The sequence below is a fragment of the Lissotriton helveticus genome, chromosome 8 (assembly GCF_964261635.1).
Source record: "Lissotriton helveticus chromosome 8, aLisHel1.1, whole genome shotgun sequence".
In the NCBI taxonomy this organism is placed as follows: Eukaryota; Metazoa; Chordata; class Amphibia; order Caudata; family Salamandridae; genus Lissotriton; species Lissotriton helveticus.
This window is the reverse complement of record NC_136069.1, coordinates 845547337-845563325: the sequence shown is the minus strand read 5'-3', so window position 1 is coordinate 845563325 and position 15989 is coordinate 845547337. Positions and strand designations below refer to the sequence as shown.

Sequence of the window (15989 nt, the reverse complement as noted above, 5' to 3'; positions counted from 1 at the left end):
TAAAATCTTCCCCAAACCAATCAAGGGGCCGGAAGCTCTCCTTTATAGGACAAAGTCACCCAAAAAGCATCTCCGGCAGCGCAAGTACAAGGTAAAAAAACATCATTTAACAAGGAAGAGGGTGAAGTAGAATGCAGAAAAACTCGGCAAACAGTGGGAAATAGAAGTCCAGGGAGCTGCAAAGGCGCGAGCACGCAACAATGCGCATTCCAACAAGCAGCAATAAACAAGGGGCCTGACATAGAAAGGTATAATCCACCCTCAGCGAATATGTTGGAAGTCCCAACTTCATTCAACTTTCAAAACCTACTTAAAATTATCGCTGTAACAATCGGGGGGAAAGGATCGCAACTGTAAGCTCCTCAACCAGGACCAAGTGGAGTCACGAACTGGGAAAGCAGTCCAAAAATCATCGGGGATATTTAATGCGAGTTTTGTGGTGCCAACCACACACAATGCCGAGTACGATCAAAAATGTGGTCAAAACATTCCATTAATTTCAACACTAAACGGTGGAAGAAAGGAAATTGAACTCCTTTCGTACGAAGTGCAAGCCCATCCAGATGAGTGCGAATTGAAATTCTTTCATCCCGTAATACTCGACAAAAGGCACCCAAGATATATTAAATAGGGGAAACCTTTTGAGACTGTTCAATGAAATCCCCGAACTAAAAGGAATCCGCTCGTGCAACCTAATTTCAGTGGAATTTAAGAAAACAACCGGGAGGGGAGCGGAGGAGTCCCTGACAACATGGTCATCCAAGGACTGGATGGAAAAAAATAGTAGCTATGAGTGGAAAGCTTGGAGCCTGGGGAATCCAGCTAAAGGCTCACCAACGCCCAAGGTACCCGCACCCCCTTCTTAAAAAGCCAAACGAAGTGAAAAGTCCAGGAAAACACCAGCCCAAATGCGTATGTGGTGCGCTCTCCAACTCACCGGTAGCTCCCTCTTGCAAGAATAGGCATCCCAAAAGAGAAGGGCATGGTAATACCAAGGGTAGCCTACAGGATTTCAAGGACTGGTCTTGGATCCCAAGAACACTAAACAACAAGCATTCCTAACCAAGCAAAAAAAAGCACAACAACAGCTACGGAAGATGCCCTTATAGCCAACATCTCGCTTTGCTCGTGGAACGTGCACGGCTTCAAGGATATGGGGCAAGATCATGACCTTGTTTCATAGACTATCACCGCCTGGCAGAAAGACATTCAAATTATGGCCATCCGAGAGGGGGGCCTATCAACCTTCATCACACATAAATTAAACTGGAAAATGGAAGAACTAGACACGGGGGCAAACTGGATCCAAGTGATCAAGGTAAGCAGCAAGGATTCAACCAGACAACTCCTATTAATCAATGTTTACATCCACCCGGAGAGAAAAAAGCAGAAGGGGAAACCTCTAACCCTAATAAAGTTATTAACATCATTGCAGAAAAGCCACGTGAATTGCCAAATAGTGATTTCAGGCGATTTTAACAGCAATCTCTTAATGTCCCAACGGGGAAATAATGGTAAATAATCCCAGGATGCGACCGAGCTAGTGTGTAAACTAGTAGCCCTCGACATGACAATCATGAACGGCAAGGCTCCGGGGATTCGCCAGCCGCCGCAACATATCTGACTGGAAAGGTCGCCTCAACAATTGACTTCATAATAATCGGCAATAATCTGCTTTTACAAATGAACAATTTCAGAATAATTCCACAAGCCGAAAGTGACCACCTCCCGCTCACTCTGAACTTGAAGAATAAAGTAAAAAGTGCTAAAAAAAACAATACCATCATGCAGCCGTCTGAAACGTTTAATCTTCGTAAGCTAAAATGGCGAGGAGTGGCCCCCCAATCCATTCGAGAGACATTCAAGGTTTTCCAGGAAAACCAAGGCCCCGTACTAGAGAACGCCCACGTTAGCCTCTGGGAGCGGCTGGCCCAGCTTTTGGTCTTTAAATTTCCTGCTTCACCGGGTCGAACTTCAACAAAACTCATCAGAAGGGACCCGTGGTTCAACCAAGATCTAAGAATGCAAAAAAGAGAGATCGCGGGAGAAGTGCGACATCTATCACGAGCAGGAAAAAAGGATCCAAAACAGGAAAAAACAAAATTCCAGACAGGATTCAGGCAAGGCATGGGCACAATATCCAACCTTGCCACCATAGCACTCTTGACGGAAAAAGCTCAAAAAAGGAAACTCCGTCTGTTCGGCTGTTTCGTGGACATTAAATCCGCATTTGACAGAGTGAGCAGGAGTCGGCTATAGAAAAAAACTCAATGCAGGGGGTTTGCCGAACATATTGCTTAATGCCATTATCTCTTTGTATACTGACACCTGGGCAAGATTTAAGCTGGGTGACGGGTTGAGCACCACCGCAAGCGTTTACACTCAAAGTGGCCTGAAACAAGGCTGTGTCCTTGCCCCCAGCCTTTTCAACCTGTTCTTATCTGACATTGCTCCATACATAGAAAAACCAGACTGTCACCCCCCTGAAATTGGCCAATGAACCAGTTGCTATACTACAATACGCGGACGACATAGTCTTGCTGAGTCAAACCCCAGTTGGGTTACAGAGATCAATAAATAATCTAGTAGCCTACTTGGACAAGGAGCAGCTAGAGCTAAATAAAGAAAAAACAAAAATCGTCCGCATGGTCGATAGCAAAAAGTTCAAATGGATGGTCAAAGGGGTTAACGTTGAAGAAAACAGCTCATACAAATATCTAGCCGTAATAATAGGGCAGGGTTCAACTCTGGCACTCAAAGCCAAGGCACAATCACTGATCTACGCTTACAGACTGATCCGTAAAAAAATGGACTGACCGAACCATTCCCATTTGCTAAAAGTGATGGCCGCCCAAATCCAACCCAGTTTGTCCTATGGTTTGATCCCTTGGTGTGGCAAAGACGCGCACCTGCTGAATGAGTTGCAGGCAAAAATTCCAACCCAGTTTGTCCTATGGTTTGGCCCCTTGGTGCGGCAAAGACGCGCACCTGCTGAATGAGTTGCAGGCAAAAATTTACAAAGCTGTCTTTGATCTGCCGAAATGTGCCTCGCCCGCCCAGGTCAGACTTGAATTCGGCCTCCAGCACCAGAAGTACAGGGGAATAAGCACCTTTATAAAACTATGCCACACATTCCGTTCCTCTGACCCGGGTACTTTGAACAGCCTATGCTGGGACGAAATCAAGTCTCAGTGGGAGCATGAAACGCCAATCTCCTGGGGTAGCTTCCTGAGTAACTCCCTGGTCAAGATGGATCTACAATCAGTATGGGACACAGGGATGGAAAGAGGAACTTTCGTCAAAACAATCAACGTCGCAGCCAAAAAAATCTTTACTGGAGGACAAAATGGCGCTCACCAAGAGGAGGCCCAGATGGACAGTTATAAACTTGTATAGGTCTTCAAAGCCACAAGCTTATCTATCCACCCATTTTAGCTCCTACTTAAAAACGAGCTTTATAAAGTTTAGAATGGGTGTGCATGACTCTAAGGACCTATACCACTCATGGAAACCAGTTTTTAATTCAGAATCCTGTCGACTATGTGGATTCAAAAATGAAACCCTACTCCATTTACTATGCGCCTGTCCAGCCATTCAAGTCCAAAGGAGACAGTACCTGAAATCTATTTTTAATGAACTGAACATCTGGTCCAGTAGGCAAGCAGTGATACGCTGGTTGGAGGGCTCGTCGTGTATCCTGGCTTGCCGAGGAGTTAAATTCATGAAATTTGTCAATACTCTCCTTTTGCAAGCTGACGTAGACTAAAGTTCATGTTAAATTTCCCCAACACCTTTTCAAGGGGTACATCATGTCAAATCTGCTACTTGTTGTTTAAAATCGTTAAAACAATAATTTTAATAATTGAATTTTATTGGCAAGTACTTTTTGTAATATAAAATAGTGACGTATATTGATCATTTTATTGTATGATAATGACATTAGTCTATGTACCTTTTTATTCCTTTCTCCTGGGGGGGTTTTGTAATGATTTTAATTAGTCACACAATAAAAACTTGAACATATATGTTGGTGTCACAAACATCATGGTATAATCCAGTAGGTACACTACCTTGACACAAGTTCACAAAGAAGTAGGTATTGTGGAAAGCTGTGTGTTAGAAAAGACACTTGTAGTTTGCTGCACCTGTAATCAGTTAAGTTGTGCCTTTTGCTGCATTATAAATACTGTATGGTTCTACAATGACTTCTTTTGTTACTTTTTAAATCTAGATTGTTGACTCTCCATATTTGTATTTAAAAAAAGTACACGTTGATTTTTGTTAAATAGTGTCGGTGTTAACTTTTGATGTGTCTCATATTTGTTGTTAGTCATGTGGCTGTTCTCAAGTTTTAGGTTTTAATATGACTTTTTTTTGCAGAGTTTTTGTGCTGCCTTACATCAAGAGCTGAAAGAATATTACAGACTTCTCTCTGTTTTACACTCACAGGTCAGTATGTGCTTTCTTACCATGAAAATTTCTAATGTACTTTTGAAATTGAGCATTCTCTCCACCTCATTTGAAATGTACGCACACTGCCATATATATTTAATGACATGTTTCACATCGATGTTCAGCACTTGACCTATATACATAAGAGCTTAAAGCTGTATTTTGTTTTGAAGCGTAATGCCATAACTTCAATTTTCCTGAACGTAAAGGCTTTTTTTTTTTGCTTTCCATAAACAATTTGTATTAACCATTTTGCATAGTACAACCATGACATTATATTGACATGACATATTGACACAAAACCGTTGGTACACATATATTCATTCGTGCAGAACGTAAAGGCTTTTAAACTCTCTCTTGTGGTAGCATGCTCTGCATTTCTAATTTAGAATGGCACTTTGACTCCAGGCTATAAGCTGTTTGGCCTTGGAATATGAGCAAGGGTTCACAAACTAATGTATGTGAATTAAGGAAAACACGAAAATTGAGCAAGCCCTTTGGAGGAAACCAAATAATGGAAAACCAATTTTAAGAAAAGACAAATGTAAGTAATTAAATGAACAATGAAAGAAAACCTTTTAAAGGAAAGATAATGTTAAGAAACAAATCAAAATTATGATAAAGTTTAGGGGTACTGAGGGTTTTTTATGGTTCTAGGAGGGGGTGATGTTCAGGGGTGGAAAAAAGGTTTTTAGGGCTCAGGAATGAGTAGCATTTTGGACTGTAATTTGGGGTTTTAGGATTCACGGATGAGTGGCGTTTAGGTGTGGTTATTGGTTTTTAGGGTTCAGGGATAGGCGCAGTTTAGGGCTGAGGGGTTTCAAGGTTCTGATTGGTAGAGTAGAGGGGTATTGTAGGGGCTTTAGGGTTCAGGAATGGGTTGAGTGTAGTGGTGAGTGATTTAGAGGTCAGGAATGGGTGGAATTTATGAGCAGAAGGGTTGTAGGATTCAGGATTGGGTGGAGTTTTGAGGTGGTGAGGGGGGTTAAGGTAAAGGTTCACAAATGGGTGGAGTTCAGGGGTAAAGAGGGGCTTTAGAGTGTAGAATTGGATGAAGTTTAGGGGTAAAAAGGGATTTTAAGTTTCAGGGATGGGTAGAGTTTAGGGATCTGGGATGGGTGGAGTTTAGGTGCAGTTAAGGTTTTTAAGGGATCAGGGAGAAGTCGATTTTAGGGATAGAAATCATTTTTAGGGTTCATAGATTGGTGGAGGTTAGGGATTAGGAAGGTGTATAGCTTAGGCTTGGTGGGGAATTTTTAGGGGGCATTCATCAATGGTGTTTAGTGTTATAAGGGAGTCAAGGATGGAAGGTGTCGAGGTATCAAGGGGGGGGGGGGTCAGTGAATTGAAAGCATCTGAAGTAATTGTGGGACAGTGTAAACGATCTGAATCGGAAATAATGCCCCTTGAAGTAAAGCACTAAATGAAATACCTCCGAATATTTCTGAGAGGAAGGCATGCAGACATTGTGTGTACACCTTAAAAGTACGCATGCAAAAGCCAATTTCGAAAACAGACGTTCTATGAATTGGAGTTTATGAATTGGTAGTTGCCATTCATTTAGAAAAATTCCACTAAACCGTTTAGGTGAAGTGGTTTCTCAGTAATAGTAGTCCATTAAATCTGTGAAATCACATACAACCGCCCTGAGCATATGCAGCTTTTTGCCTCAATCCTTTAGATGTTCCTGACGTGCCTTTTCTGTAGACCTCTTTATATCCGATGAAAGATCTAGGCACAGACTCCTTACTTTAGAATTATCCCCAGGCGCCAGACTGGATCCCAAACTTTTTCTACATCAGGATTTCTTCGTGGCGGTAGAGGGCACCGAGTGACTCTGTAACTATGTCGTCCGCCAGATGTGACGTAGTTAGAGTTCAGATCAGCCCTCCCCTGATGCCAGTTTCTTCCTTTCTGCACTTCAATGTGGATCCAGAGTGCAATACATATGGCCATTTTCGGCCCTTCTCGACGTTTGTCAATGACACCGTATGTTTTTTTCTGGATATCTTCGAGGTCCTGGGGTCTGCAATGTCGAGCCCTCATTCTGACTCTGAGCGGTGCAGTCCTTTCTTCAGTTTCGGTCATTAGCACTGCAGGAGTGCCGCATGACACTGGTACCTGCACGGTGGTCGACAGCCCCTGGTCGGTCATGTCATCTTCTTCTGAGAACCAGTCGAGTGCCAGCTCCCAAAGTCATATGTCTTCGCTGTTACTTGATAAGTCACGCCATAGGCCTTCCCCCAATGTTAACATGTAATCGCGTTGTCTCTCACTCACCTCCTATTCGTCTGATGTCGGGGCGGGTGTCCACACCTTTAGGTTTTTCCCAGTGCCCAGGCAACTGTGGCTTAGATGAGTGACTATTTCTCCCTTCATGCCATTTTTGCCTCTCAACCTCCCTCCAGCACACCTCTCGGCCGAGGAGGTAGGTGAGGTCTCGACTGACTCCAAGCCGGCGGGACCTCTCTCTGTGCCAGACTTCCTTTCGGGTTCCAGTGTCCAGCCCTTCGGAGTTCCCACCTGTGACTCATATCACATCAGTTGGCGCAGATTCCGGCGTCGATGATACTGGTCGCCTGTTTGTCTTTTCTCCCTGACACCGAGGTGTCGTCTTATCAACGTCTGTGATGGTACCTGTAGGAAGGTGGCTACCTGACTATGGTTACCCCAGATTTTTTGCCTGTGTTTAGCTGGTTTTTTGACTTAGTTGACCTGGTTCCCTGCTAATCAGGGCCCCAGGCCATCTGCTCTCTCTGTAAAATGGATTCCATGTACCCTAGGTACATACCACAATTGGAAATGGACTCCTTGTCAGCCCCTGTATAATGCACTATAGGTGCCCAGGGCATAGGGGCCACCAAGGCCTACCAGGGGCTGCAGCATATCTTTTGCCACCCCTGGCTGGTTCTTAAATTGACACAACTGGCTGATCACTCAGCTGGGGTAAGGTGGTGTAATCACCCCTTGCTTAGATATAGTATACCTATATCTAAACCTATATCTGGACACATATTAACCTGTGAGCCACTCCTATGGAAGGCCTCATCAATCCTGGAGGCAGAGTGCGTGGTTTCATGTGAGATGGAGCTCTAGCATGAGCTGGGCCTGTCTGCAGCTGTCGGGAACAACTCCCTAAGCTGTTTCAGGATAATGCCATACCATATACTCTTAAGTGCCTTATAATCCTCGCGGTTATATAGCAACTCTGGTTTGGCTTTATCAAAACATGTCGTGTAAGGTGTCATACGATTTGGAATACTATCCCCTCGCCAGTTCTGGCGACGGGGATAGCATTCCACCCCTCTAGAGGGGTAAGACATGTTCCTTTACTTTAATGCGGTTAATTTCAAAAAGGGCCTTAGATCCACAAAATGGATGCCTCTGCCACAGACAAGAGTCTGACCCCCTGAAGCTGACCGAAACTCAGCCAAATGGGGCCTGGACAAAGGGTTTCCTGTCACAGGAGGGTGTCACCACCCTCCAGACAGGAGATAGTGGATTGTAGCAGGGAGGTCTGAAAGAAACCAGACACTGCCTGGGGCGCACAAGGCTGCCCCTTGCATAATCCGGCCAAACCGGTTCTGGGGCACTCCAGCCCTCGTGCCAGGGCGGCCTGGATCAAAGGAAAGGGGTGTATCCACCCCCTTCCTGGGTCCCACCCATAGGGGGGGACCTAGCAGGTAATCACGCCCCCCAGATTCGAATAAGAGTGGGAGCAGTGCCAATGCACATCAGATTTCCTGGAAGAAACATTAGAAACGAAACTCTGGACCCTTGGACCTCCATCTCAACGTGGAAGCCCGAAGAATCTCCCTTGTGGTCAAGGAGTGACCACCCTGCAGCAGCAGGCACCATCCAGCCCTCGACGTCTACTTGGTTGCAGTTCCCGCCGGAACTCGAGCGACTGAGATCGACGAGATCAAGCTTGCCTGCCTTCCAACAGCCCGATCCACAGTCCCTGCAGAGCTGAGACCCGTGGAGGCGACCGGAAGCGTGGGGCACGCCATCTTGAATTGACCACGAGACGCTGACCGTGCAGCCCACGAGTGACCCTCGAAGCTGTGCACCGGGGTTTGAGAAGCCCCAACCCTGAGCCACTCTTGCACCGAAGCTCACCCCTCTACACTCATCGAGTGCTGCGTGGGGCCTTTCTGCTACTTTTGGCTCAACGCGTTGGCCCGGTCACTTGCCAGCCGGCTAGTGGCCCCTGTGCCGACGAAAACTTGAAACCGACTTGTGAATCTGGTTGCTCCAGATCTGCACCAGCTCCCCTGAAAAGGAGCCCCCACTCTGACCTTCCTGGTTCGAGTGAGAAGCAATCTCCCGGTTCCGCGTGGATTGCTTTTGCCAAGTGTTGTTTGCTCCAATCTTGAAGCCGACAGCGCCGACGGTGAGAGCCTGCGTGGGACAGATCGTGACCTGCTCCTGGACGTCGTAGATGCCCCAGAGCCCACGTGACAGCGGAGAGAAGCACAGCGACAGCGACCTGATTGCGCCCGACATTGCCTGGTTCCGTCCTGGTTCCACCCTGGTCACTGCTGAGTGACCCAGACTCTGTCCCCTCTGCTTTCAGGTACTTTTCGACTCGAGTCCATCCTTGGACTCCACCGGACACTTCTCTTTCACCCCGCCTGCAGCCCTTTCAGCTTCAAGCACCAAGAGCCTGCGTGACGAAACCCGACTCAACTTCGACCCTGTGCACCCGCTTCCTGTGGGTGAGGTAACTTTGCTCCGCCGGTGTTCCCACACTGGTGCACACCTCTAGGGTCTGTGTCTTAAGTTTTGTTCCTCTAGGTTCAGCGGAAGTGTCCTTAAACTCTAACTTTGTCATTTTTATGCACCATTGGTTAACATTGGTGCATGCGTGCGCTTTCCGCACTGCTCCCGAATCCCGTGGGCCTCTCCCGACTTCAGCACTGCTTGTCCTGACTGCTCCCAGCGATTCCCTAGGCCCTAGGCCTAACCACTGTTCGATTGGTATCTCTTATACCACTTGTTTAGTATATGGTTTGAGTGGCCACCCGCCCTCATCCTTAATTGTGCAACTTGTATGTTTAAACTGTGCTTTTGATTTAACGCTTGTGCCCCTTTATTCATAAAGAATACCGGGGATTGTTTTTAGTAATAAATACATATATTTTTATAATATATACTTGTGTGGTGTCCTTTCATTTGATAGTACAGGATTGTATGTGGTAAAACAGCTCGCTTAACACGACCTCTTAAGTTAAGCCTTTAGGCTGCTTAGTCCATGCTACCCCTAGGATAGCTTGTCTAACAAGGTTGACTTACAACCTGACACCATAAGGGATTGTTTGGTCTGATAATAGGTGGTTCCAGAATTGGAAACATCACCTATCAGGCCAACTTCTCACAGTACCCATGGTTCTCATCCAGGGGATACTCATCAATAGTCCTAATCTATGAATAATCCCCGCCCATGTGCGGGATCCCGGAGCATATAGAAAATACATATATATACATATATATGCATATGTGAAAACATATACACGCCGCCTAAAATATTTCCAAAATGGCAAAGATGCTGAAATTACATTTTTTTTTTTTGTAGAGTTTTATATAGCGCGAACTAGACCCGAATCAGGTATCAGAGTGCTTTACATAGCACAAGTTACGTTTTACATGAGGACACACACTTTCATTTTTAGGCACGGGGAGATTAAGTGATTTGCCCAGAATCACAGGAGGTTTTGGCGTCGTTACCGAGACTCGAACCCAGATCCCCAGGTCCGAGGTCGAGCGCCTTAGCCGTTAGGCTAACTCCTCTCCCCACATTGGTTTGCATAGTAGCACCTATACTCTCCCAACCCCTAAGGAAGAAGGAGAGCAGTAAACATTTGTCATACAACAATGCTTTATTGCCATAGAAAAACCTGTAATTGTAGGCATTTGCCAGTAGGCTGCAGCAGAGTATAAAGAAACAAAGAAAACTGACACCTTGCCTTTAAGGCATTAGAGTAGGGGTACCATGCCTTTAAGACCTGTAGGCGACCCCCTGCTCCCATGATGCACCACAGGTGACATTTAGGTCAGTTCTTTTTTCCGGCTCCTTCTGAGAGGATCATGGAGCTTGAGCTCTTCAGTTTTTTCACTAAAACTGATTTTGATGAGAATTGTTCAGAAAATTTGACGTTTTCTGGTTTCTAAAGGCTTCTGCTGCTGGTTTTGTGGTCTTCCATCAATTTTTTCCAGTCAGAATGCCAGCCTAATTCAGGAAATGTCCTTCCTGTGACAAGAAAATGGCACTGGCAGATCCACACTCTGTGTGTATTGTGTGTCTTCCATCCTCACTCAATCCTGACCAGTGCCACTGTGAGAAGTTGGCCTGATAGGTGATGTTTCCAATTCTGGAACCACCTATTATCAGACCAAACAATCCCTTATGGTGTCAGGTTGTAAGTCAACCTTGTTAGACAAGCTATCCTAGGGGTAGCATGGACTAAGCAGCCTAAAGGCTTAACTTAAGAGGTCGTGTTAAGCGAGCTGTTTTACCACATACAATCCTGTAATATCAAATGAAAGGACACCACACAAGTATATATTATAAAAATATATGTATTTATTACTAAAAACAATCCCCAGTATTCTTTATGAATAAAGGGGCACAAGCGTTAAATCAAAAGCACAGTTTAAACATACAAAGTTGCACAATTATGGATGAGGGCGGGTGGCCACTCAAACCATATACTAAACAAGCGGTATAAGAGATACCAATCGAACAGTGGTTAGGCCTAGGGCCTAGGGAATCGCTGGGAGCAGTCGGGACAAGCAATGCTGAAGTCGGGAGAGGCCCACGGGATTCGGGAGCAGTGCGGAAAGCGCACGCATGCACCAATGTTAACCAATGGTGCGTAAAAGTTGTAAAGTTAAAGTTTAAGGACACTTCCGCTGAACCTAGAGGAACAAAACTTAAGACACAGACCCTAGAGATGTGTACCAGTGTGGGAACACCGGCGGAGCAAAGTTACCTCACCCACAGGAAGCGGGTGCACAGGGTCGAAGTTGAGTCGGGTTTCGTCACGCAGGCTCTTGGTGCTTGAAGCTGAAAGGGCTGCAGGCGGGGTGAAAGAGAAGTGTCGGGTGGAGTCCAAGGGTGGACTCGAGTCGAAAAGTACCTGAAAGCAGAGGGGACAGAGTCTGGGTCACTCAGCAGTGACCAGGGTGGAACCAGGACGGAACCAGGCAATGTTGGGCGCAATCAGGTGGTCGTCGAGGAGCTTCTCTCCGCTGTCACGTGGGCTCTGTGGCATCTGCGACGTCCAGGAGCAGGTCACGATCTGTCCCACGAGGGCTCTCACCGTCGGCGCAGTCGGCTTCAAGTTTGGAGCAAACAACACTTGGCAAGAGCAATCCACGCGGAACCGGGAGATTGCTTCTCACTCGAACCAGGAGGGTCAGAGTGGGGGCTCCTTTTCAGGGGAGCTGGTGCAGATCTGGAGCAACCAGATTTGCAGGTCGAATTTCAAAGTTCGTCGGTACAGGGGCCACTAGCCGGCTGGCAAGTGACCGGGCCAACGCGTTGAGCCAAATGGAGCAGAAGGGCCCCACGCAGCACTCGTCGAGTGTGGAGGGCTGAACTTCGGTGCAAGAGTGGCTCAGGGTTGGGGCTTCTCAAACCCCGGTGTACAGCTTCGAGGGTCACTCGTGGGCTGCACGGTCAGCGTCTCGTGGTCAATTCAAGATGGCGTGCCCCACGCTTCCGGTCGCCTCCACGGGTCTCAGCTCTGCAGGGACTGTGGATCGGGCTGTTGGAAGGCAGGCAAGCTTGATCTCGTCGATCTCTGTCGCTCGAGTTCCGGCGGGAACTGCGACAAAGCAGACGTCGATGGCTGGATGGTGCCTGTTTGCACAGGGTGGTCACTCCTTGACCACAAGGGAGATTCTTCGGGCTTCTACGTCGAGTAGGATGTCGAAGGGTCCAGAATTTCGTTTCTTATGTTTCTTCAGGATAATCTGAAGTGCATTGGCACTGCTCCCAGTCTTATACTAATTTTGGGGGCTGGATTACCTGCTAGGTCCCCTCCTATGGGTGGGACCCAGGAAGTGGGTGGATACACCCCCTTCCTTTGATCCAGGCCGCCCTGGCACGAGGGCTGGAGTGCCCCAGAACCGGTTTGGCCGGATTATGCAAGGGGCAGCCTTGTGCGCCCCAGGCAGTGTCTGGTTTCTTTCAAACCTCCCTGCTACGATCCACTATCTCCTGTCTGGAGGGTGGTAACACCCCCCTGCGACAGGAAACCCTTTGTCCAGGCCCCATTTGGCTGAGTTTTGGTCAGCTTCAGGGGGTCAGACTCTTGTCTGTGGCAGAGGCATCCATTATGTGGATCCAAGGTCCTTTTAGAAATTAACCGCATTTAAGTAAAGTAACATGTCTTACCCCTCTAGAGGGGTGGAATGCTATCCCCGTCGCCAGAACTGGCGAGGGGATAGTATTCCAAATCGTATGACACCTTACACGACATGTTTTGATAAAGCCAAACCAGAGTTGCTATATAACCGCGAGGATTATAAGGCACTTAAGAGTATATGGTATGGCATTATCCTGAAACAGCTTAGGGAGTTGTTCCCGACAGCTGCAGACAGGCTCAGCTCATGCTAGAGCTCCATCTCACATTAAACCACGCACTCTGCCTCCAGGATTGATGAGGCCTTCCATAGGAGTGGCTCACAGGTTTATATGTGTCCAGATATAGGTTTAGACATAGGTATACTATATCTAAGTAAGGGGTGATTACACCACCTTACCCCAGCTGAGTGATCAGCCAGTTGTGTCAATTTAAGAACCAGCCACGGGTGGCAAAAGATATGCTGCAGCCCCTGGTAGGCCTTGGTGGCCCCTATGCCCTGGGCACCTATAGTGCATTATACAGGGGCTGACAAGGAGTCCATTTCCAATTGTGGGATGTACCTAGGGTACATGGAATCCATTTTACAGAGAGAGCAGATGGCCTGGGGCCCTGATTAGCAGGGAACCAGGTCAACTAAGTCAAAAAACCAGCTAAACACAGGCAAAAAATCTGGGGTAACCATAGTCAGGTAGCCACCTTCCTACAGCCACCATTTCCAGAAGTTCTCCAGGCGGACCCTGCGTGACAGGGAACGCATTAAACTTCATGCACTGCTGGAAAAAGACAAGAGTCATCAGGTGGGTGGCCATGGACATCCTCTTCCAGCAGGCAACGTCAAAAGCGGCGATGTTCCACCTCTCCTGACCCTAGGAAGAGAAAGGGGATGAGAGATTCGCCGTCGAAGAGGTCCAGACACTCTTCAGGAACACCATCTCGATGTCGAGTCTCCGCCGCATGCATGTAAGTTGGCGTTGAGGCACTACACTTCGGGCTCGAAGGCTGTGGGTGCTGAGAGACTTAAGTCTCCGAGGCTTCCGTCGACGTCGAGACACTCTCCGCCACCCTCGAGGGGGTCAGCGTCTAGAGTAACGACTGCTAACATCTCGCCGCCGGAGGGCGTGCTGCCGTCGAGAGGATCGTCTAGGTCCCATCACTCGCCGTCAAGAAGATCGACGGCAGGGAGGTTCGCCGGCGACACGACGTCGTGAAAAATCACCGGCGACTCGACATCATGGCAGATCGACGTCTAGGTCTCCAACTCGACGCCGAAGATCGACTGCGAGGTCTCCTCATCGCAGCAGGCGATCAACGTCAAGGACATCGAGACCTCATTCGACGCAGCTGGTGACCCAGACCTCCTCGCCGTTGAAGCACTCGACGGCGAGAGAAGAGATCATAGGAATTGCGGAGTCCCCGCGACAGTCCGATCCTGTGTCCAGATCATCGTCAGGAGACCGGGACTGCACATTGTGGAGATCTCACCAGAAGCATCCCCCAAACCTGCGGAGGGGAGGTCCCATAGTCTGTCACCTTGCTGTCCGCAAGGTGCTGGGTCAGGTGGCCGCAGTAGTCCGGACTGAGATTACTCCTGCATATACTCTCCATCCGGGCCCACTCTTTGGACAAGCACTCCGGCTGGACCCTCGAAGTCTCCCCCTAGGAGACCAAGATCACCTTCCAGACCAAGGGCGCCTTCCAGACCAAGATCGCCCTCTACGCGTCGGTCTAGGTCCAATGGTCATCACAGCCGTCATCATGACAGGACCCAAAAGAGGAGGCGCACAAGATCATCTACATGGTCTTACTCTACGAGATCTATGGTCCGGGACTACTCTCCGACCTTCTCCTCAACGCCTCCATCACGGGTGTCGCCCATAGATGACATCTCGACCTTCACAGATGTTCTGGGTAGGGGTGCAAAGAAACTCAACATCACTTTGCATACCCTGGTGGTTCCCACGTCTGTCATCTTTGATACTTTGCATCACCAGACAGCTCCTAGACCGCTGCTACCACTGGGGCCTGGATTCCTGGAACCGGCTATGGCCACCTTCCTCACTCCTGCGACGATGGGTTCCGTGCCATCCAGAATCGCCAAAAAGTACAAGGCTCCAGCAGAGGATCCCTTGTTTCTCAGGGCTGACCCACCAGCGGACTCGGTCATTGTGGCCGCAGCCATGAAGTACCACTCCACTTCTATCTCATCCTCTGTGCCATCTGAGAAGGATAGCAAACAGATGGACTCATATGGGACGAAGATGTGCAACACTTCAGCGTCATCAATGAAGGTTGCGAGTGCCTCCGCCCTTCTCGGGAGATACAACAGATCTCTTTGGGACCCCCTCACACGTTTTACCGAGAAGCTTCCCAAAGAAGACCGGCAGGATTTCACTGAAATTCTACAGGAGGGCTAGTAACCAATCAGGTAAGTGCTGCAGCGGATGCTTCAGATCTCGTCACTCATGGCTACTCCCATGGAGTCAGTTGACGACGCTCGGCCTGGCTGCTCCTCACAGGCCTCAAGCCTGATACCCAGAAGAAAATTCTGAACCTCCCATTTAATGGATCATCTCTATTTGGGGCTCACGCTGATGACAAGATGACCAAAATAAAGGCTAAGATGGACACTGTCAAGGCGGTTGGTCTGGAGAAGCGCAAGGAGTTCAAGAAACGTTTCCGTCAGGGCGACAAACGTTCGTTTCAACAGAGGGTTCAAACCCCTCAATGGTCCTCCCAGAACCACAAAGACGTCCTGGGAGAGGTAGAGGCAACAACAACAGACAACGGTCCACCTCCAAGCAGCCTCCCAAGCCTTGAGTTGTTGCTTCATCCGCAACCGTTCGCCACTCCGGTGGGAGGAAGTGTAGCTTGTCACCTGAAAGAGTGGAAAGCTATAACAAGAGGCAAATGGGTGCTAAATGTTGTGCAGCATCGTTACTTGCTGATGTTCAAGTCTCCTCCTCCGCAAGTTCGCCATTAAGTCAAGCGCCTTCCTCAAATCCAAAGTCAACTTTTGAAAGACGAAGTATCTACCCTTCTCGCAAAGAGGGCCATAGAGGAGGTCCCTCCTATACGAAGAAATCAAGTCCAAAAGCGGGGAATAGCCAAAGAGTACAGACCTATCCTCAACCTGCGCCTGCTGAACAGGTTTATCAGAAAGGAGAA

At 48.0% G+C, this 15989-nt stretch overlaps 1 protein-coding gene across 2 annotated transcripts in view; it reads left to right on the top strand.

The window, feature by feature from the left end:
* The window catches only part of TUBGCP3 (tubulin gamma complex component 3), a 392150-nt gene that overhangs the window by 174998 nt on the left and 201163 nt on the right, over nt 1-15989 (top strand). For both annotated transcript variants that reach the window (XM_078657652.1, XM_078657653.1), the window contains exon 9: nt 4381-4449. In XM_078657652.1, the coding sequence (XP_078513778.1) occupies nt 4381-4449 (69 nt within the window). The remainder of the gene's footprint in view (nt 1-4380; nt 4450-15989) is intronic.